This window comes from Podarcis cretensis (assembly GCF_951804945.1).
Source record: "Podarcis cretensis genome assembly, chromosome: 2".
NCBI classification, from domain to species: Eukaryota; Metazoa; Chordata; class Lepidosauria; order Squamata; family Lacertidae; genus Podarcis; species Podarcis cretensis.
In genome coordinates, this window is record NC_137171.1 from 109,083,367 (window position 1) to 109,105,763 (window position 22,397).

At 41.8% G+C, this 22,397-nt stretch overlaps 3 protein-coding genes across 5 annotated transcripts in view; 1 reads left to right on the plus strand and 2 right to left on the minus strand.

Annotated features, from left to right (window-relative positions):
• HDAC11 (histone deacetylase 11) overlaps positions 1 to 12,861 on the plus strand; it is a 25,091-nt gene extending 12,230 nt beyond the window's left edge. For all 3 annotated transcript variants that reach the window (XM_079963872.1, XM_079963870.1, XM_079963871.1), the window contains 5 exons: positions 86 to 162; positions 1,433 to 1,495; positions 5,080 to 5,176; positions 7,754 to 7,932; positions 8,130 to 12,861. In XM_079963872.1, the coding sequence (XP_079819998.1) occupies positions 86 to 162; positions 1,433 to 1,495; positions 5,080 to 5,176; positions 7,754 to 7,932; positions 8,130 to 8,339 (626 nt within the window). In that variant the 3' untranslated portion in view covers positions 8,340 to 12,861. The remainder of the gene's footprint in view (positions 1 to 85; positions 163 to 1,432; positions 1,496 to 5,079; positions 5,177 to 7,753; positions 7,933 to 8,129) is intronic.
• The window catches only part of LOC307208693 (uncharacterized protein), a 188,950-nt gene that overhangs the window by 154,665 nt on the left and 11,888 nt on the right, over positions 1 to 22,397 (minus strand). The gene's annotated exons all lie outside the window — the stretch shown is intronic.
• The window catches only part of LOC307208845 (pantothenate kinase 3), a 21,083-nt gene continuing 11,238 nt past the window's right edge, over positions 12,553 to 22,397 (minus strand). Inside the window, exons 6-7 of the mRNA XM_079963844.1 lie at positions 21,239 to 21,364; positions 12,553 to 19,984 (exon numbers count right to left, since the gene is read on the minus strand). Coding sequence (XP_079819970.1) covers positions 19,934 to 19,984; positions 21,239 to 21,364 — 177 coding nt within the window. The 3' untranslated portion in view covers positions 12,553 to 19,933. The remainder of the gene's footprint in view (positions 19,985 to 21,238; positions 21,365 to 22,397) is intronic.

The window sequence follows — 22,397 nt, forward strand, 5'->3', positions numbered from 1 at the left end:
TATTTATATAATGACAATTGTGTTTTCCATGGCATCTGGTAGTTTATTTAAATGCATTATTCAGATTTACCATTTCTTTTTCCAGGTGGTGGCTTTCATCACTGCTCAAGTGATAAAGGTGGAGGGTTTTGTGCATATGCTGATATCTCATTGGCTCTCAAGGTATGGAAGATCCACTGCAAGCAACAACATCATCATTATTATTTTTGCATAAACTTAACAAACGTCAGCATATACCTGTAGCCTAAATTTGTTATTAATGAATCAGATAGTGCTGCGTGTGGAAATGGAGTACTGTCTTCAAAAGCTGCTGTAATCCTAGTAAGATAGGTATGTCCTAACAGTGAATCAACGAGGAAGGTGGACTTTGTCTTACTTGGAATGCTGTTGATTTCAGTGAAAGGGATGGACACAGTAATGCAGAAACTCTCATCCGAAGTCCTATGAAGTCATAAACACAGCAGCCCAAAGTTAGAGAATTGGGTATAGCTGGGGTGATTCAGGCAGTCTCTCATTGCTTGGGGCCAGACCTGTTTAGCTGTAGCCCCAGACTACAGCTTCCTTTAAAGCCTTTAAATTATTGCTTAAAGCCTTTAAATCATCGTAAAATGTGACAGATCCCAGATGGATGAACACTAACCTTGTAGTTAGCCATTTAACAAAGCACCAAAATCTCTGAGCTGAGGCAGAGAAAAGCTATTTTGGAGCCTATCCATGGACAAGTAAACAGTGTGAATCTCATGGAAATGAATGCAAGGATTTATTAGTCTGGACCAGGGTGGATTTGATTTAAATCACAATTTAAATCAAATTGATTTAAATCACACTTTAAATCACAATTTAAATCACTAGTTAGTAAGACTTGATTTAAATCATTTTTTTAACAGAAAGACTCATTCTTGCTGGTATAATCTTAATATTTGCATCCAGATGAAGGTTTCGTTTTTGGAATAATAAATTTTCAGAGTAGTTTTTACAGTTATATAAAAAATTTACTGATTTGGTTGTACTGTTAGAAATACATAGACAGATAATTACAAAATTATTGTGAGGTTTAATAAGTTAACTATATTTGGGCAACTTTTCTGCTGCACTTCATTGGAAGGAGAAAAATAATCATTAGTAACAATTTATTTAACTAAAACAATAAAATGATAGCGTATGTATCCGTGTGGTTAACTGATGTGGTTAAACGATTTTTTTTTAAAAAAACACCTTAGACTGAGTTTTAGCACACATGAAAAACTTAAAACAAATCCTTATTTCCTGATGAATAGCCTTTGGACTATAATGGAACTTAAATTGAAAACTATTTTTAGAAAGATTTTTCCTTCAAAAGCATTTTATTTTAAAAATCTGATTTAAATTTTAAAAAATCCAATTTAAATAAAACAAACCCATTTCTTCTTTATTTCTTTTCTCTGTATTCCAGTTTTTATTTGAAAGGATGGAAGGAGTTTCTAAGGCAACTATCATAGACCTGGATGCACATCAGGTGAGTGATCAAATGCAAAAAGTTTAATTTGAAACAGAACTCCTGAATCACGTAACGGCAGAATTGTGCCACAAAGTAAGTTGATTGATACTGAACGAATTGCAAAAGCAAAACTATATAGGAAACTTGATATGTGAGGCTTCTAATCTCGGGGTCGTGGGTTTCAGCTCCACGGTGGGCAAAAGATTCCTGCATTTAAAAGTTTGAATTAGATGACTCTTGCTATCCCTTCCAACTCTACAATTCCATGATAATGGAGTGGCATGGGGGAAATTTTGAAATCTGCAAAATAGGGAAATGGTCAAACTTCCAGTGGCGGCATATTGCACATATCGACAGGGGCCCAAAGAACCCTGACCAGAAGCAGAAAATGTATTAAATGTATTAAACCGTAGCTAAGCACGGTCATTTCTGAACCTGCTGACCCTCAGATGTTGTGGACCACCTCTCCTAGCAGCTGGGAGTTGGGAGTCGAGGACCCGCCACCCGCACAGGAGTATACCATATGTTCTGGCGTACAAGATGACTTTTTATCCCTGGAAAATCACCCCAAAAGTCGGGGGTCATCTTATACACCGGGTATACGCATTGGGAAGGAGGAGAGGGAGCCGGTGAGCAGAGGTGCTCCTTCTGCCGTCGCTCCTCCTCCCTCCCCACAGAAGGGGACACAGAAAGTCCTTCCGAGCGCCGTGCTCGCCCGCCAAACCCCTCGCCTTAGGCTGCTGCTGCTGCGACGGCAGAGGCAGCGGAGGGGTGCGCGCTCTGCCCCTGGTGGCGCTCAAACTCTATAAAACTCTAAAATTGAATAGCAAAAGTTGGGGGTCGTCTTATACGACCAGTTGCCTAATACACCGGAATCTACGGTAATAAGACACAAGGGCACATTATTTTACATTAATGGGCAAAATTAGGCCACAACTTTTATTGGTTACAGCATGTGAGTAGTATTGGCTTAGGCACTGGATGAAACAGTAATACCAGACTCCACCCCGCACAGCTGGGAGTCATATCAGGGTTAACAACCAATGGGAGGAGCTTGTTGATGCAAATACAACTGGACGTCACTGGGGGTCGTGCTATGGCCCTAGCCACCAGCAGGGCATCGGACAGGATCCACGACCGCTGGATTCCTTTAACGGAATACCCAAAAGAGGGTATAGAGGAGGGGTAGATGATGGCCCATACCGAGTCCTCCAACACAGCACACATATTCCAATGCCTAACCGCCAACCCAGCCAAAAGGCTCGCCGCCAATACCCTCACTGCTGCAACCAATTCCTAATACTTCTGATGATGCCTGCCAGCCACACATCATTCCCTTGATCGGAAAGATGGACGCCATTGTCACGAAACGGAAACACATTGCCGAATCGGATGTCAGGGTGTGCAATCACGTGGCCATTCATATATAGCAGCTTGCGGGCCACCACACAATTCAAAAGTTTCCTGGATTTGTCAATAGCTATAGGGTTATGACTGCCACGCCACACTCTTCTTTCCAGAAGAGAGGACCGAAACACAGTTGTTTCTGGGAATAATACAGCCAGTTCATCAAAGTCCTTCTTAATGTGCAACAACAAGCACGGCCATTTCTGAACCTGCTGACCCTCAGATGTTGTGGACCACCTGTCCTAGCAGCTGGGAGTTGTAGACAAAAACATCTGGAGGACACCAGGTTGGGGAAGCCTGGTTTATAGCGTGAGATGAATGTGTCTCAGCAAGCCTTGGGCTCAAATGCTTCTCCTCTATTGTGTCTGCAAGGAAGTTTTCACTTCTGTTTTTGCTTAGCCATGGGTTGTCGTGTTGTCAGAACTGACAGACCGTTGTTAATGTTAATTATGGGTTACTTGAAGCCAACTTGAAACCTAGGGTTAATCCTCCCTCCCCACTAGCCCTTATCAGGCTTTGCAAAACCATAAAACCTCAGCAAGGGATTGAAAGTTAAGGCGAGGCCACGCTAGCTTTCAGAGTTCCTTGGCTCCAAGCAAGCCAGAGGGAGGAAGCAGAAGAGAATTCCCTTCCCTTGCACCAAAACCTAAAGAGAGTTTTGCAGGAGCAGTGATATATACTGCTTCCCTGTTTTGCAAACCTCTCTGGCTCAGTGTAAGGGACGCAGGTGGCGCTGTGGGTTAAACCACAGAGCCTAAGACTTGCCGATCAGAAGGTCGGTGGTTCGAATCCCCACGACGGGGTGAGCTCCCGTTGCTCGGTCCCTGCTCCTGCCAACCTAGCAGTTCAAAAGCACGTTAAAGTGCAAGTAGATAAATAGGTACCGCTCCAGCGGGAAGGCAAACGGCATTTCCGTGCGCTGCTCTGGTTCACCAGAAGCGACTTAGTCATGCTGGCCACATGACCCGAAAGCTGTACGCTGGCTCCCTCGGCCAATAAAGCGAGATGGATGGGCAACCCCAGAGTCGGCCATGACTGGACCTAAGGGTCAGGGGTCCCTTTACCTTTACCTTTTACCTGGCTCATTGTAAGTTGAGCACAAAAGGCCTCATTCCTTTGGAGCAGAGCAAACAAAGGAAATTTTAAAAAGCATTACAGTGCTTGTGTTTCAGCTGCAGTGAGGAAGCGAAGGGAGGGGAAATCAGATAGAATGGGGGAATGGTAACGACTGTGAAGTTAAAGGGATCTATACCAGCTGGGGTTGAACTGCTTCTCCACCTCCCTCCTAAAAAACCCCCATCCAACCTCTCTCACCACCAAGGAAATATAATAAACAGAAAGAGAACCTACCCAAGTGATGCAGATGTAACCTCTCCCCCCAAAATATAAGAATATAAGTTTATCACTTCTCTCCCCCCACCCTTTTCTTCTCCCCCAACCGTATTCTGTGTGCAACACTAATGTCTCACGTCATATGTAACTGGTACAGTGGTACCTCAGTTTACGAACGATCCTGTTTACGAACTATTCGGTTTACGAACTCTGCAAAACCAGATGCAGTGTCCCGGTTTGCAAACTTTACCTCAGTCTAAGAACGGACTTCCGGAACGGATTAAGTTCGTAAACTGAGGTGCCACTGCATATAGAAAAGACTTCACAACCTGAGAAAAGAGACAAAGCACATACTTCGGTAAATCAAGTACATTTTTAATATATTTTTAAAAAGAAACCCAGTTGCAGTAAATGAGCCGACAAATAGAAGGCAGAGAAAACAAAGGATCAGTGGTTTTGATGACTGCATCATTTGAATGATCTGCTGAAAAATGAATCTATAAGTATTCACTGTTATAGGAAACTTCTGAGAAATAAAGATGAGGCTTGAAAATTTGGAAAATACCTCTTTGAATCTAGATTGTATGTAGACTCTCCCCCCCCCCCCCAAAAAGAAATCTGTCAGATTGGTTATTGTATATGGAGAAGATAAGGAAAACATTGGATATATTAAACCTTTAAATGTGTGCCTATATCCATATCTGTATCTTCATATTTTCATACTATTTTATGGCATAATAAGCATCATAATACCCTGTGCACTCTTTTCATAAGGAGCAAAAACAAATAGTGAAATTCCATTAATCTATGTTAATCACTAATTGGGCTTGATTTGTATTAACTGGGTGTTGGTAAACTTACAGGGAAATGGCCATGAAAGAGACTTTATGGATGACCGAAGAGTGTATATTATGGACGTTTACAACAGGTATATTTATCCAGGAGATGGATTTGCTAAACGTAAGTGGGTGATCTCCCCAGCTTTTGTCACCTTAAAACGATTCAAAATAAAACTTGCCAATAGAGGAATTGCCCTTTTTACAATTGAAATGTTGCTCTCTGGTGAATGAAACTATTTGCTGTTTTTCCCCCCATTGCACTGTTCAGATATATGAAATCTTCTCTGTGTGAGACATCCTTGGGATCTTGTTTTTTTTAGATAGTGGTATGCTGCTGCTAGCAATCTCGAACCAGCAGCTTGGAAAGCGGGACCCAGACATGCATTCCCAAGTTTTCTCTCTGCTGTCTAAGGCTCACTCTTATTCCAGATTTTAAAAGTGGGGAGAATACATGGATGCTGTTGTTGGCACCCGTCTCGGGTGACCATGGAGGACTAACTTGCCTTTGGGGGATGCTAGCTTGACTAGGTGGCGCTGTGGGTTAAAGCCTCAGTGCCTAGGACTTGCCGATCGAAAGGTCGGCGGTTCGAATCCCTGCGGCGGGGTGCGCTCCCGCTGCTCGGTCCCAGCGCCTGCCAACCTAGCAGTTCGAAAGCACCTCCGGGTGCAAGTAGATAAATAGGGACCGCTTACCAGCGGGAAGGTAAACGGCGTTTCCGTGTGCGGCTCTGGCTCTGGCTCTGGCCAGAGCAGCGATGTCACGCTGGCCACGTGACCCGGAAGTGTCTCCGGACAGCGCTGGCCCCAGGCCTCTTAAGTGAGATGGGCGCACAACCCCAGAGTCTGTCAAGACTGGCCCGTATGGGCAGGGGTACCTTTACCTTTACCTTTACCTAGCTTGACTAGAAAGGGACGTGGGTGGTGCTGTGGGTTAAACCACAGAGCCTAGGACTTGCCGATCAGAAGGTCTGCGGTTGAAATCCCCACGACGGGATGAGCTCCCGTTGCTTGGTCCCTGCTCTTGCCAACCTAGCAGTTTGAAAGCACGTCAAAGTGCAAGTAGATAAATAGGTACCACTCCGGTGGGAAGGTAAACGGCATTTCCGTGCGCTGCTCTAGTTCACCAGAAATGGCGTAGTCATGCTGGCCACATGACCCGGAAGCTGTACGCCGGCTCCCTCGGCCAATAAAGCGAGATGAGCACCGCAACCCCAGAGTTGGCTACGACTGGACCTAATGGTCAGGGGTCCCTTTACCTTTACTAGCTTGACTAGAATGGGGAAGGGAAACCAGGATATACTGTACTAAAAAAAAATCCAAATATCTCAGCCAGGGATGGCCAACCCATGACTCTCCAAGATGCTGTTGGACTGCTAGTCCAGCAAGGAAGCGGCTAGTCATGGTTTGACTAGGACCAGAGAGCCCAGTGTCCAAATGACCGTGAGGCTCAGTTCACTGATTTTGGGCTACTTGTCATCTCCCAGCCTCATTTGCATCCCAGGTCGTCACACTCCTTTTTAGCAAGAGAGGAAGGGAATAACAGTGCGCATCACCCCATGCATAGTTCCTTGGTGGAAGGGTGGGAAGTAAATGTAAGTAATCAATAATGAAATATTTGATGTTGCATCATTTTTATAAGCTACAGTGTCTGGTTACGAACGCTTCTGGTTGTGAACGCTTCAGGTTACAAACTCTGCTAACCCGGAAGTAGCTGCTCCTAGTGGCAAACTTTGCCCTAGGATGCAAATGGAAAACGCGCGTCAGAGGCATGCACACAACAGGAGACCCCATTAGCGAAAGAGCACCTCAGGATAAGAACGGTTTCAGCTTAAGAACAGACCTCCGGAACTAATTAAGTTTGTAACCAGAGGTACCACTGTATATTGGACCTCGTCTTTTGTACTTTGCTGTAGCTTATTTATAGTTATGCGGGTGGCGCTGTGGTCTAAACCACTGAGCCTCTTGGGTTTGCCGATCAGAAGGTTGGTGGTTTGAATCCGCACAATGGGGTGAGCTCCTGTTGCTCTGTCCCAGCTCCTGCCTACCTACCTAGCACGCCAGCACAAGTAGATAAATAGGTACAGCTGTGGCAGGAAGGTAAACGGGCATTTCCGTGCGCTCTGGTTTCCGTGACGGTGTCCTGTTGCGCCAGAAGCGGTTTAGTCTTGCTGGCCACATGACCCGGAAAGCTGTATGTAGACAAACGCCGGCTCCCTCAGCCTGAAAGTGAGATGTGCACCGCAACCCCATACTCGCCTTTGACTGGACTTCACCGTCCAGGGGTCCTTTACCCTTTAACTTATAGCTTATTTACTTTGGGTGGCATTCAGTGAAGCTTTACTTAGAGTAGACCCACAGAAATGAATGAGCATGACTAAGTCAGGGCCATTAAGTTCAGCAGGTCTTCTCTGAGTAAAACATAGTTAAATATCACCCCATGGGGTCAACATTGCGCTCTTCCAAACATGGTAGCTTGCCAGACAAAATGTGTCACCCCCCTCACCCATTCCATGCTATTCTGGGGGCTCTCCTGGCACACCTCCAGCCACTGGGGGCTGATAAGCCTGGAAACAAATCCCACCTATTGATTACTAAAATAACACAGAGCTTGTAACGGAAGTCTGACTCAATATCAGAAACTGTTTTACCTTTATTCCACATCCAAATCATTGTATATATGATTCATGGTAACTTTCAGGAGCCATAAGGCGGAAAGTTGAATTGGACTGGGGCACAGAAGACGCAGAGTATCTTCAGAAAGTAAAAACGCATGTGGAAGGTGCACTGAACGAAGTAAAATCGGACATCATTGTTTATAATGCCGGAACGGACATCTTGGACGGTGACCCCCTGGGAGGCCTGGCTATTTCACCTCAGGTTCGTAGCACACAGAGTCTCCTCTAAAATCAAATTCTGAGTCTGGACTGAAGAGGACGCTTGATCACCCTGGGTTCCTAAATGATTTTGTTTACTCCAGCATATATTATGATGAAACCATGAGCTAAAATGGTTTATGAACCACAATGAAGTTCAGCAATGTGCTTCCTTTTTTTTTTTTTTTTTTGTAACTGCAGGGGATTATCGATCGCGATGAAATTGTGTTCAGAGCTGCTAGGAAGCACAGAATCCCCATCTTGATGGTGACCTCTGGAGGCTATCAGAAGAGGACAGCAAGGATTATCGCAGATTCCCTTCTCAATTTGCATAGCCAAGGCCTGATTGAGAAGGAGACTGCCTTTGGTGAAGCTGGAGGGGCCAAGGTAGAAACGATGCATGGAAAATAAAAGGGAGATTGGCTAACTTGTCACTGCAGAACGAGGACATTGGGGTTATTGTAGAAGGCAACTCTTAATTGTTTAATATTTAAACCGAGAGACAAGAAATGCTCCAGTTCTCGTAGAATTAATATATTCTAATGGCGAAAGATAATTAATTTGCCTGTACTGTACTTACCAGCGGCAGTCAGTGGTCCCACAAGGAATACCAACAGATTATGTTTCTCTCTCTTCCAGTGCTTTTAAATGCTGCTTTTAAAAGATTAAGATGGGCATAAATTCTGGATTTGGTTATTTCTTGCTGTGGTCAGAGTGGTAAAAAAACACTAATATTCTTTCTTACAGTAGTCCGTTTTTCTTTTCAAAAGAGAATTATGTAATATCTTAATTTTTTACTTATTCTTTTTTTATCTGGGAAACCTCCATCCGGCTTAATTTTTCAAAAGAAACTCAAGGCAGCTAACAATTCTAGCCAGATGGGCAGGGTAGAAATAACAAAGTTATTAAAATTATTATTTATCCAAACTCCACACAATAGTAAAATACATCACAATCCCCATTCATAGCTTCAGTCAAAAGGCCAAAGTATTGGTGTGAAAAACTAATAATTTCAAAACAGCCAGTAAACAACAACACCCTAAACCAGGCATCCCCAAACTCGGCCCTCCAGATGTTTCGGGACTACAGTTCCCATCACCCCTGACCACTGGTCCTGCTAGCTAGGGATGATGGGAGTTGTAGTCCCAAAACATCTGGAGGGTTGAGTTTGGGGGTGCCTGCCCCAAACAGTCTCAGGAATAAACCAGAACAAATAAAAACAGCCAGATGAAAACTTTAGTAAACATCTTTGTTTTTTGCCAGCCACCTGAAACATTACAGTGATGGGCGCCTGAGGTCCCTCACCTGGTTGGAAATAACTTTATAGTCCTGGTTGTCACCAGCCGTGCTTCATGGAGTTGAGGCATCTGGAGCAGGACTTCAGATGCTGACTGCAGCATATGAGGAAAAACACACAGGAAAGTAGGCCTCCTTCCAAGGGTACAGCTATTTGTTTAGGCGGATCAGAGAACCCATTTAAAACCAGCAGCAGAAGTGTCTTTGAGGAACATTTCCCGGCTATAGCAAACGTAAGGAGGTCATGTGTGTGTTCTGAACTGCAGCGGGGGCTACTCTTCCCCAAGCAGATCCATGCTTGACTGGGACGATTTATTTATTTTTAAAACAACCCTAACAGGTTTCCCCTGTTACCGTGAAGTGACTGTGATTTTGCTTCCCTTTATTACACCTGTGGTTCTCTGCATCACAAGGTGAGAGAGAGAATTTATTACGGTCAGAGACCAGCTTATAAAACACACTTGGGGGTAGTCACAGAAGGAAAACAAACAATTAAAACATTGTACAACAATAAATTTAAGAACAATGTACAACAATAAACAGCCGCAGGGAGCTGACCCAGAGTCACCCATAGAACCGAGTTTGGGAATTTCTTAATGAACTAGTTTGAGTTGGGAGATGGTCTGCACCTACAGATCTGTACACAGAATCTGGCAACCATCCAAGTCGTCTTCTGATCTTTGCTCAGAGGAAAAGGTCAAATTTTTGCTTTTTCGGGAGGTCAGCGAGCCTCACCAGGAGGGGATCAATGGTCTTACTACGTGCCTCTTCATAAAAGGGACATCTAAAGAACAAGTGCTCTGGGCTTCCTATCTCCCCCAATGAACGGCGCAAAGTCTCTGAGCATATGGGACTTTTTAAAAGGCTCCTTCCAGGGCCGGTGAGGGCAGGGCCGAGCTTCTGGCGAGTGTAAAGGCCCTTCTTGCATTTTTAGATATGAGAAAGAAGAGATGTGCTGCCAGTGCGGCTATATATCTCTTGATTTCTCCAATTTTATCACAAGGTGGCAAAATACTGTTCTTCAGCTTTAGCACCTCTTGTACGTCTGACGTCGAAATATATTGGAATATAACTGCATGCCCGGAAACCTCCTGCTTATCCACCTGCCAGACGATCGGTGCGTTTCCTCGCCACAGTGGCATAACAAACTCTTGTTGCCTGGTTGGTTTTTGTAGTTGTGGTTGTTTGCAACTGAGGAGATACATATTTATTTATTTTCTGCTTCAGGTGGACACAGTAAGTCAGAACTGCACAGCTAAAAGTGCACAGCTAAAAGCTCCGCTTGAGTTTCCCATGAAATCGACGGGAGGTGCACTTAAGTAATTCATCCGATTCCCCTTAGGACTTAAATGGCCAAAATAAATCAATAATAATAATAATTATGGATTGTGCCTCTCGAGACTGGGTTATCCAGGCACTCTTTATTTTTCTAAACGAGGAGGACTGGTGTGATAATTACCTGCAATAGATTTTGATTGTAGATCTCTCTTAATGTTAACCTGTGACATTATGTGGTACTACTGTATAATATTATGAGCAGTGAAGTCTTGAAGCATATATAAAATAGTTGCGAGATGTAAAATAGATAAAAGTTTATGTAAAATAATCAGTTTACATTTTTGTGTGTACACTAGGATGCTTTTGCAACTGTCCACAAATTCTGTCATCTAATTTTGAGTGGATGCTCAAATAAAAAGGGCGTTTTAATCTTGTTCTTTTTACTTTAAAAGTCTGTTTTTTTAAATAAACGTCTGTTGTTGGATGACTCTATCAGCCCCAGCCCAGCCAGCATAGTCCAAGTGATCAGGGAGGATGGGAGTTGTAGTCCCAACATCATCTGGAAGGTCAGAGATTCCCCACCCCTGAATTAAATAAAGGTTTTTACTATATGAAAAATGAGGCAGTCTGTGGAGCTGAACTTTAAATTGATTTGTGGAGCCTCTCCTTCAGTAGGTGGTAGGTAAAACGTGCCTCTTTCCTCACCAGCTTTTATCAACCTTACAGCTGGGAGCAATAGCTGAAATATAGTGTGTTCCATTAAATGGATTTGAATGGATTGCTGAAATAAGCTACTAACCCGCTCTGCCATCAATGCCAAAGCTGTAGTTTTATAGCCATTTTACAGAGACGCAAGTCCCATTGTGCTCTTCTGAGGTAACAAGAGCAGAATCCCGTCCCTTGTAAATGTTGTGAAAAAATATGTTGTGAATATATGTATCTATATACACACCAAATCAAAACAAACTTACAAGTTTGGGGGCCTTTTTTTAATTCAACAAGAATTTGCCGCAGGTGTCGGGGGTCGCTCCAGAAGGGTTGTTTTGCACAAAACACTTCTCATTTGGAAAGTGTATACTTTTTTTTTTTTTTTTACTCTTAAGTTGCATACAGGTCCACTGCTAGTTTATGGCATGTTTAAAGGATATATGTGTATTTCAGTGATAGAATAATCAGCTTTTCATAGTACTTGAACAATGTTATGATGTAATATAAATACTTGCTGTGCAATCCTATATTTGTCTACTCAGAAGTAAGTCCTATTGAATGAATGGGCGGGGCTTCTAGGTAAATAAAGAATACGATTGCAGCCTTAAGCTCAGTTACTAATAGTTTTCACCCTGGGCAAGGTAGCTGTTGATAAATTTCTTAACTTGCTGTGATTTTTTATTTTAATGAATTTGACACTGGGTTAACATACGTACCGAATAGCAATACCGTCATTTGCACTTTCTTCTAACGAGAATGTTTAAAGCACTATTAAAATATTGAGATGTATTTTCTACACTGTCTAAAGTGTTACCTAGAGCTATTATCATTTGAAATATTTTTTTAATACTACGTTTACATTTGTATTGAGCTTAAGTACAGTAATGCCATGTAGCATACGGAAGATAATGTTTAATGTTCTTATTTATGGATAAAATTAAAACTATGCTAATTTTTCTGCCGGTTCGTTTTCACTTCTTCAGCTTTTCATGAGGCGTTTCTTACAACCCAGGACCAGATCACTTGTTGCAAGAGGAGCCCAAAGCCACATCCACACCCTTACGTTTATCTACATTTAAAGCTGGTGGCTTCCCACAAAGAATTCTGGGAGATGCAGTTCTGCTCTTTAATAATCAGGCCCTGCTTGCTTCAACCAAGGCATTTATGTGGCTGAATCTCAATGTGTGGCTTGAACCAAGATAAAACTATGAGCCACAGCCTTCCAAGCAGTATGCAGTGAGTTCCTGAGATATGTACCCACTAACAGGAATACGGTTTTGAGTGTAGGATTTTCCATGCAGAAATTCAGCAGCATTTAATAAAATAAAAAAGGCATCCAAGACAGGTTTCTCACCCCTTTATTAAGACAGCTTGCAAGGGTACATGGAATTAAAAAGTATGGGGGAAGAGAATCAACCATTGGTATTTATTTAGAAAAAAAAGTAAAAGTTCTGTTCATTCATACAGAACAGTAGTAGAACAAGGGTAAATGAAAAGTGACCATCAAACAACAAAATTAAATTTTCACATTTACTCATGCAAGCAGCAGAGGATTTTTATACAGTGGCGATGGGAATGATTACGGTATAGGCTTCCATCGTGGCATGAAAATGACACAGAAGAGCGTCCATGATGAAAATAAATTAAATAATTTAGCAACTATGAATGAAACATTTGCAAGACATACATTTTTTACATCATTGTCAGAACAGTAAACAAGAGAAAAAGACAATAAATTCACTGCAACAAAATAAGGCAACTTATTTGAAAACGGCTGTTATGGTTAAGTGTTATATGCACAATAAGCTGGCAGAATGTGAGCCTGCAATGGAATCAAAAAGTATTTTTCAATTACAATTTGGTCTTTTAGACTATTCAAAACCAGAGTTAAAATGCCAACTTTGCCATTACATGGGAAAATACGAAATATTCCCTATTTCCCATTAATGTGAATATTAATATGCACTGTATATTAAAACTTCCCCACCTACAAAACTTTAAAAAATCCTTTTGTAATGATTGAACCTTAAGCTAACAAGCTGTACAGTTACTCGAAACTATTGCTTGAAATGTATTAACAACCAAAGCCGAAGATAATATTTAAATTTGTTGCGATTACAGAAGAAATTCTGTCCACATTTATTTGTCAGCGTCTTGTGGAGGAACTTTACCCATAATACATTGGATTATTATTTTTTAGGAATGTGTTCACAATAAAAACAGTAATAGATGCAGCCATTTGATCTATGTAGATCAAATAACACTATTTGTATGGACATTGCTATGACGATCAACACACAAACTTAGGAACAGCTTTTTGAAATTTTGAAAACAAAGTGACATATTCTGTAAAGCATATATTAATTGCAGCCTGTTTTATAAAAAGCAAATTTCATGACGTACTCTCAGCTTTAATGAACTGTTGACCAGTTATAAGAGAGTTTAGTCCAGGAGACATAATTATACTTTGATAAATTGTCCGCCTGGAAAGTAGTTATCAGACTTGAAACTGATTGTAAAAACCATTTATTTGATCCACCATCTAGCCACTCATGAAGGAACATCATCATGACCTGTTTCCAATGTAGTACTGAACAATGGTTTAGTATAGAGGAGCGTAACCTGTGGCTACTCCAGATGCTGAACTACAACTCCCATCATTCCCTAACCATTGGCCACACTGCTCCAGCAGGTCAAAGGTCAGCCACCTGTGGCTTAGTGCTACTTCAAAGAGGAGTACTGGGTTTACACTCCCTTTCCCTGACCTCCAGGCACAACTGCAAATTAGCCAGTTCATCCTGGGAAGGGAATGAAGAGTTTTGAAGTATGGTTTATTGAAACAAGCCCAACATCAAACCATGGTTTAGGATCCCAGTGTGTCAACAAACCGTTGATTAAATTAACCAGAAATACTCTCTCTGCCCTGGTTGATTCCGAGAGACAAAAGATTTAAGATCAGATTAAAACAGAAAGTGGGTGATTTTGATGTTTGAGCCGAAGAGATAATGGGGAGGGGGAAATTTGAAAGCCCACAGCTCACTTTCAACTCTTTCACAAGGCATAAGTTTAGCATTATGCCCCAAACTGAAGTAGCCCATTATTTGCTATCAAAACAAAGCAGCGATGGGTTAAAGTACCATCAATCTACTTTATCCATCACAATGAACAGGACAAGGAATACTAAATGACTGCCTAAACCAGGTGTCCTCAAACTCAGCCCTCCAGAGGTTTTTTTTTGCCTACAACTCCCATGATCCCTAGTTAGCAGGACCAGTGGTCAGGGATGATGGGAATTGTAGTCTCAAAACATCTAGAGGGCCGAGTTTGAGGAAGCTTGGTTTAAACCTTTCTATGGCATGAGACCCATTATTTTCTACAGTGCTGCATACCAAAAGCACCCATTTCGAACTTATTTTCATGTTGCCATTTCTTGCGCAAAAAGGTGCTCTTCAAAGATGGAGCACCTTTGAGACCTGTGTAGAGTTAGGATTTGTGGTCCAATGTACACTTGGCAAACTTCCTGAACGCTGATCAGTTGCACGAACGTCAGAGTTAAACGAATGCTCACAATTTTCCTGACCATTTGCCATGTCTCAAAACATCTTTTTGGTGTGTGGGTGGGAGAGAAATATTGTTAAGTAGACCAAGGAAAATGTTTGCTGCGGATGTCTTTCTAATTTTACCAAAGTTCGGAATATGGCCATTGCTTTTTGGAATTAGGAAACCTCAAGTCACTGCATTCTAGGCATGATAGTACAAAGAAAATTTAAGTGGATTATCACCTCTCAATTAAGGCATCTTGTTTTTCACCTGCCTCCTCAATCCTGCGCTGCTTTTCCCAGCCTTTCCATTTAGCGCAGGTAAGCAATCTGATCTTCAGCTCTCTTATCTCCCAAGTTTTATAGTCTTAGCTCAGCAAGGTTAAGGTTTATTATACTGTACTTCATTTGAATTATAATGAAAAGGAGCGTCCCTTTTTAATGGCACAGCGCGTTAAGGTTCACAACCCCTGAATCCTGTTTTGGAAATTATAACCAACAGCCAAACACAGCCTATCAGTAGAAAGGTTCAATTAGAAATATATTTTGACCTACCACTAAATTTATATTATTTTTTACTTAACCTAAATGCATTCAGTTCAGTTTTATTGATATATGCACTATTTACAGAGCATGAATGCATGAATATTTGGGAGGTTAAATGAGCCATGTTTGAATCCTTAAGCAACAGAAATTTTAATCTCGGTACAAGCACTTGAAAAATATTCAAAACCTCTTTTAAGGGCTGCTTCACACATTAAAGTAGCAGACACCTAAAAATTTAGCATGTAGCTGCTTTTAATTCTGTAATGGGCAAGGTGACGACCTTTTCCCCGGCCCCATCATATCTCCACTATGCTGTACAAAACTGGCACCAGTATATGGTTTAATTGGGGTTGGGATGAAGATGTGCACTCACTTCACATTAGAGGACTAAATATGCTAAATCGGCAACCTTTTTCAGCTGTGGGCTGGTCCACTGTCCCTCAGACCATGCGGTGGGCCAGACTATATTTTGGGGGGGGAAATGAACGAATTCCTATGCCCCTCAAATAACCCAGAGATGCATTTTAAATAAAAGGACACATTCTACTCATGTAAAAACACGCTGATTCCTGGGCCGGATTGAGAAGGCGATTGGGCCGCATCCAGCCCCCGGGCCTTAGGTTGCCTACCCTTGTGCTAAACCCTTAATCCCTATTTTCAATAGCAATCCATGAGGCAGCCCAGAGGAATATCTCAAGGAATTTAAGGAACACTGGCTCAGTGGTGTAGCTAGGATTCACACAGGCCGTCGGTCAAATACTTAAGGTTTTGTGATTTCAATGGATGTTGGCAGTAACGGTTGCCTGAATTCCCTGCATGCTGAAAGAAAGGTACAATGTCCACAGCATTTGCAAATAGTAACAAATCAGGATTTACTCTTACATTATTTAAGCAGCAGTACAATTAGAAGGACGAATGCATTATTAGCCTTAATCTGCTTGATCAGTGACATTCAGCAGGGTTGTAGACAATCAACTTCAATGGCACAGAGACAGTGCAAGGCTGGGGAACCCGTGGCCTGCCAAATATTGTTGGACTCTGAACTCCTATCTGTCCCAGCCAGCATGGCCAATGGTCAGGGATGATGGGAGTAGTTCAATATCTTGAGGTCAATGGGTTCCCTACCTTCCAATAGATTCATGTGGCTTATTAGCTACCGCAAAGCAGAACACAAATGGCAAGCAAAGAGAAAGGCAATCTGGTCCTTATACTTCCCTTGTGGGTTTAGTGGAATGGTGCTTTAAAAATGTCCATGGAAATACACGTAAGGAATGGAAAATATATGGGGTGGAACGCATTATGCCATTTCGGCTTACTATACAGAATGATCCCCCCAGGCTGTTCCTGGGGTTCTCCTGATCACCCACAGCACCATTTTTGGGGGTAGGGAAAGCCCTGTTGCACAAGCAAAAGCTCATGCGCAGGACTTCTGTTGATGAGATTCATTAGTTGAATGAATCCTCCCCGTGGCCAATTAGTTACCTAGTTTAATGGTTGGGGAAGGAAAATGCTACAGAATATCTTCATGGAATGGATATTGCATTGTACTATCACTGAACTTGAAAATGATTTGGCTTGTTAAGAGATTGTTGCCTTCTGAACAGGATGAAGTTCTCTTATTTTAGTATTATATTGCACCCAGGGCTACACATCGCACTGCACCCCAAAGAGCACGAAGGATTACATGATTGAGAAGGTACAGTGAGAAAAATAAGTAAAAAAGGTCTAGCTACCCAGTGGCCCACCTGGCTTTACCATTTTTCATTTGATTGACAGGGGCCAATTGTAGAATTGGCACCATTCCGTGTTAAGAGGACCACAGATAATATCCAAAACCAGAAATATATTATTGTCCAATTTGTTGAAACTCGATACACTAAGGCACACTTAAAACTAGACTTAAGAGCCAAAACATTCAGAACCCCTCTTCCTTTCCTTAAAGAAATAAGGAAATAACCTCATGCATTACCTTGCCAGCAATTTTTCTATCTCCCCAGAAAGTTTTTAGCAGTCCTATGTATTAAGTGCTAACGCTAAAAGAGGTCAGTCTTTTCATTTTGTGCTAAATGAAGACCATTTTAGCAACATGAACCATGTATTAATGATGGGGATTTATAACATTTCCAGGACATACAGTCAAAACACTGGAAGCTTCTATTCCTACAAATCGAAAAAGTCAGGGAAAGCGTTTTGCTTTAATGTAATAAATGCAGACTTGTGTGGCACAGAAACTGCTGATGCTTTTATTTACAGGGTTTCTCTCAAACCTATGATTTTCCTGTAGTGGGATATACTGAGCTGTTTCACTAAGCCATAGTTTATTAGAAACTTTTGCTTTAATATAAATGAGCAGTGTGCTGGCGGCACACTCCTCAGACATTTCCAAAGCACTCCTCCTCTGCTTCTATACAGCAGACAAAACAAGCCAGTTGGGCCATTTGAACTAAGGCTCGTGGGTTCGTTTCCTCTAAAACAAACCATAAGCAGTGTGGAGGAAACAAACCATGAACCCAACGTTTGATGGACACGACACACCAGACTCTGGCTCATTCATCCTTGGCATGGAAGCAGGAGAAGAAGAGCACCATGGGAACACTAAACCAGAGTTTGTTTTAAACTCCGATTTAATGTGATGTGTCAACTAGGCCACCACATGTCAAACCTGTTTGCTTCTAGAGCAAAACTCTTGTAATGCACTTGCCTAGGAACTAAAATGGAAGAGTTGTCCAGTTGTTTCAGTCATCTTCAATTCTGAATGGCACTCAATATAGAGCAAGAGATACTTTAGATGATTTTCTTACAGTCCAGGATATGTACTAAAAATATAAATTGCAACCGAGAGCATACGCTTTAACTGAAACACTTAGGTTAAGACATGAGGCCAAGATATATAATATTTTAAAGGCAAAGCGTTACTGCCATGTAACCATTTGTGAATTATTTGTTATACTTTTCTTTTTAAAAAAGATGGGGTCACAATAGTCAAGTACAACATCTCTTTAACAAGAAACTTGGCTCAGCCTGTATTTTCTGTCCAGCATGAGACCAACAAAATATGTATCTCTGGACACTGCTGCGTGCTCTAGAGATCACCAATTTTTAAGTCGTAAGAAAGGGAAATCAGTTTTAGGTCAACACAAGCAACATCAACACTAATTACTGACAATGAGCCCTGAAATGTAGTTAAATGGAATTGAATTTTAAAAATTGAAAAGCCATGCACACACAATATCTAGAGATACATTTTCCATATGGATATTGCTGTATAAAGGATTGATGTGCCAAAATAATATCAACTTGATCAAGTAAATCAAGCACTAAGCTTGAGCTCTAGTAGGAGTGGTAAATTTCCATCTGGAAAACTTCATTCATGGATTGGATATCTGCATATTCCTCGAGATACAATTATGTATTTCTCTGCATAGAAATTTTCTTGTCTGAGATGATTTCTTCTTCTTCTGAGGTCTTATGGTAAGCTTTGCTGCAGCAATCTACAAATATGCCACTATTGTAAACTTTTACAATCAAGTCTGAAAACAGCAGACAGTGAAAATACAGGAGTAGCCCCAGTATGTTGAGTTTATTTCAAGGCCACACTGTTGCAGTATCTGGAACGGTTTATCAGGAGTACAATGAACACTGGACCTTTTGAGTTTGTGCAGTACAACCTCTAAAGCTGCCTTAGTACTTGCCCTAAATTGACATCTGGGTTAATTTTTCAGTGTTTTTCTATAAACGGAGGAATTGCACAAAAGCCATCCCACCAGAACTGTCAATGTTAAGAACTGAAATGCTATCGCTACTTTGATCTCAGTCACACCAGCTGCCAAGTTTTTAATAAAGTTTGGTGGTTTTGAACTATGGACTTTTTCTATTGGCCATTTTCTGAAGCCCTTTAATGTTTTGATTGAAAATCCTACGTGGAAGAACGTCCAACAAAGGCAGCTATCATTTAACCACCAAATGAACTCGGATACTGCAAAGCTTAACAAAATCTGACCATACAGTTGGTAGCCAAACACAAGTGTATTTAGTTGTTTAACTCGCCTTAAATCAATTGTGCAAAGTCTTTGCTGATATTTTCATTTTTATTTTCTCGAAACCTTAATACTGGAAGTCTGAACACACTGTAATCTCTCTGCACTGATGGAAAAAAAACTCTTTGCATCAAATAACTTCATTTTTAGCAGATGGCACTTGGTTGTGGCCCTGGGTCAATGTCTTTTGACCCAATGGGAAATTAACATTCAGCACAAGGCTATAAGACTGACACAACTAGATGCAAGCTAATAGCCTGGAGGGGGGGTTTTGGAGCAAAATTTGATCAGCGCTGCAGGATTCGGACAGCTAAACTAAGAATAATATTCCAATTCTGATTTCTAGGCTCATTTCTCAGAGGCTGTAGTGCATACTGAACTCTCAGCGTGTGTTAGAGGTTGCCTTACACAAGGAAATCACCAGGTGCTTCTCAAAGAAACACCTAGGCTTCAAACTCTGCCTCAGTGAGACAGTTCATCATTCGTACAATTAAAGACATTTATAGCAAGACAGCGACCCTTTGGTTCCAGTTGATATAAAACAGTGTTGTAATAATGCCAGAAAGGTAGGAAATAATTCAGTTTTGTGATGCTTTGCACTTCAGCTGAAATTTGGCAATCCAAGGAGGGCACCAACTGCTCCAAAGTATCCCTGTATTTGAAAGAAGATTTTTCACAATTCAAGTTTTGACTACCACATTAAAGTTGGCCTTTTTCAAAACAGGCAGAAGCACATGACAAAAATCTCTTGCCTTTTCCTAATGGATACCAGGACAAATTAGGAAGGAGAAATACATCCACAGTATAGTCAATCTATTGACAATACTCTGGATAAACTAACTTCTAAACAAGCCTTTGCACTGACCCCACCTATGTTTTGCTCCCTTCTCTCCCTTTCCCAGCCTGTGAATGGCAGCTGGAACATCGCCACATGAACAACCTTCTCAGCTCTGCCCACAAGATACCATTATGGGGCGTGTGCACAGCATATTGTTTACCTCCCTGCAACTTAAAGAGTGAGGAACAAAGGCTAAAAAGGAGGGAAACATACTATTGAGCATACTTTCTATAGCACTGCATTGAGCTGGATCAGACAGTCTTCTCAAAATTGCCTAAACATCCCTACTCTCCACTGTAGCTTTGGAGCAAATCGTGCATGGGCAAATAAGTCATGGGGAGAGCTTTGTCTGAGAGGCTGGTGGTAATTATTGTGGCAAAGAGGGAGCCTGACAACTGCTAATTTTGAAGCTCTATTGAGGAGAGGGGAATTGACTGAAAATGCAGTATCTGAGCTGCAAAGGCACTAACTCGTGACTGTCAAGCACTCCTACGGTACCTGACAAGTAAGACAGCAATCCAAGATTTATTATTTCTGAAAGATTAACACATGTAGGTACAACAATGCCATTTACTACTCCAATACTTTCATTAAGGTACTTGTTTGTTTTTCCCAGGTAACTGAAATACTTGGGGGACAATCTAGCAAATCATTTTTAAGCACCAGTAATGTCAATGAAAGAGATTTCAAGCTCTCCCATTGACACCAGTCATGCTTTAAAGTACTCAACTTTGGCTGGATTGCACCCATTATGTGTATTCAGTTCATTAACCAAAACATAAAAGTGAATGGAGAAATTAAAAGAAAAACCCAGGGATGCAACTGTCTGTCCTATTCAGGAACAGTATTTTTCTTTAAAATGTAACCCTGCTTCCCCGAAACGGTTCATGGCATACAATCTCTCTTACCTTCCAACAACTCAGGTGAAAAAAAAAAACATTTCTAGAGCTACACATCTTCCAAATCACGACTGAAGAAAACCATTACAAATAAATTTAAAATTATGGCATTTGTACTGGAAGATAAAGGTTGTCTACTTTTATATTCAATAGCTATGGTCATACATACCTCATGCTCTAGGAACAAAGCCTTCAACTGGCCTTTGGACCAGTAATCCAGTGCATATGCCAAAAGCTTCATCGACAACGTATTCACACGTAAAAAGTTACCAACAAAGACAACACGGTTTATCTTCTAAAGAAAAACAACAACAAGAGTTTCCTCAGTGGGATATAATCAAAAGCAACACAAGTTTTCACTGGGAGGCAAGAATGACTAGCAGCACAATCCTATGTATGAATGAATTCTATGCATGAATTCATGAGTAAGTTCCGCTGGGGCTTATCCCAGTTAAGTGTGAAAATGCTCGTGGAGTCAATTAATGATAAAAAAATTGTATAACCAACATTTAGGTAACATTTAGATACTTTAACTACGTTTAAATCCTGGACAGTTTGCAAAGTTATGTGCGCTTCAAAAACTCATAACTATAAATGCATGCATTAAGCATTGCGTAAATTGCCAGAAAGTTGGGGCCAGATATCTCCTTCTGTGAATGTACAGATCAGGGGCCTCCAAGCTTTCCTTGCCTCGGGCTAGTGTCTTGAGCAATGATCGCGCAGTGGGCGGGGGAGCGTGTGCCCATGCGCAAATGCTATTTCCGGTGCTCCTCCGATCCGGAAGTGGGTCCCTGTGCTGGTAAGAGCGGGTGGTGGTGGGGTTTTGCTGCGGGCCGAATAAATGAGTCCCTTGGGCCTTATCTGGCCCCCGGGCCGTAGGTTGGTGACCCCTGGTATAGATCCTGCTGGGGGAAAGGCTACATTCACTAATTCCTTCCCCGCTCCTGCAGACCCCACTTCTGGAAGGCGAACCCCCTGCATATTTTCAGTAGGGGCAAGGGGTTGCAGGGGGGAATTAGTTAAAGTTGCCTCTCCGCACCTTCTGTCAGTAAGGGTGGTCTGAAGTGGAACTGCATTCAGCTGGTACAAGTCTGGATTAAGTGGAACCTGAATATCACATGAATTCTGACCCCAAGCCCATCCAATGTTAAGCTCATCAGCACCTACTTCCCCACCTTTTGATGTTAGGTAGGTGGCAACCCAAAAAGGTGGGCTTTCATACAGTTTTGCTTGTGGGCTTTTCCTTTCCAGGGAGGCTCAGCAACACCAAACCTGGTGTTCCTCCAGCACAAAGCAAAGACCATTTTATTTGCCCAAGCCTTCAACAT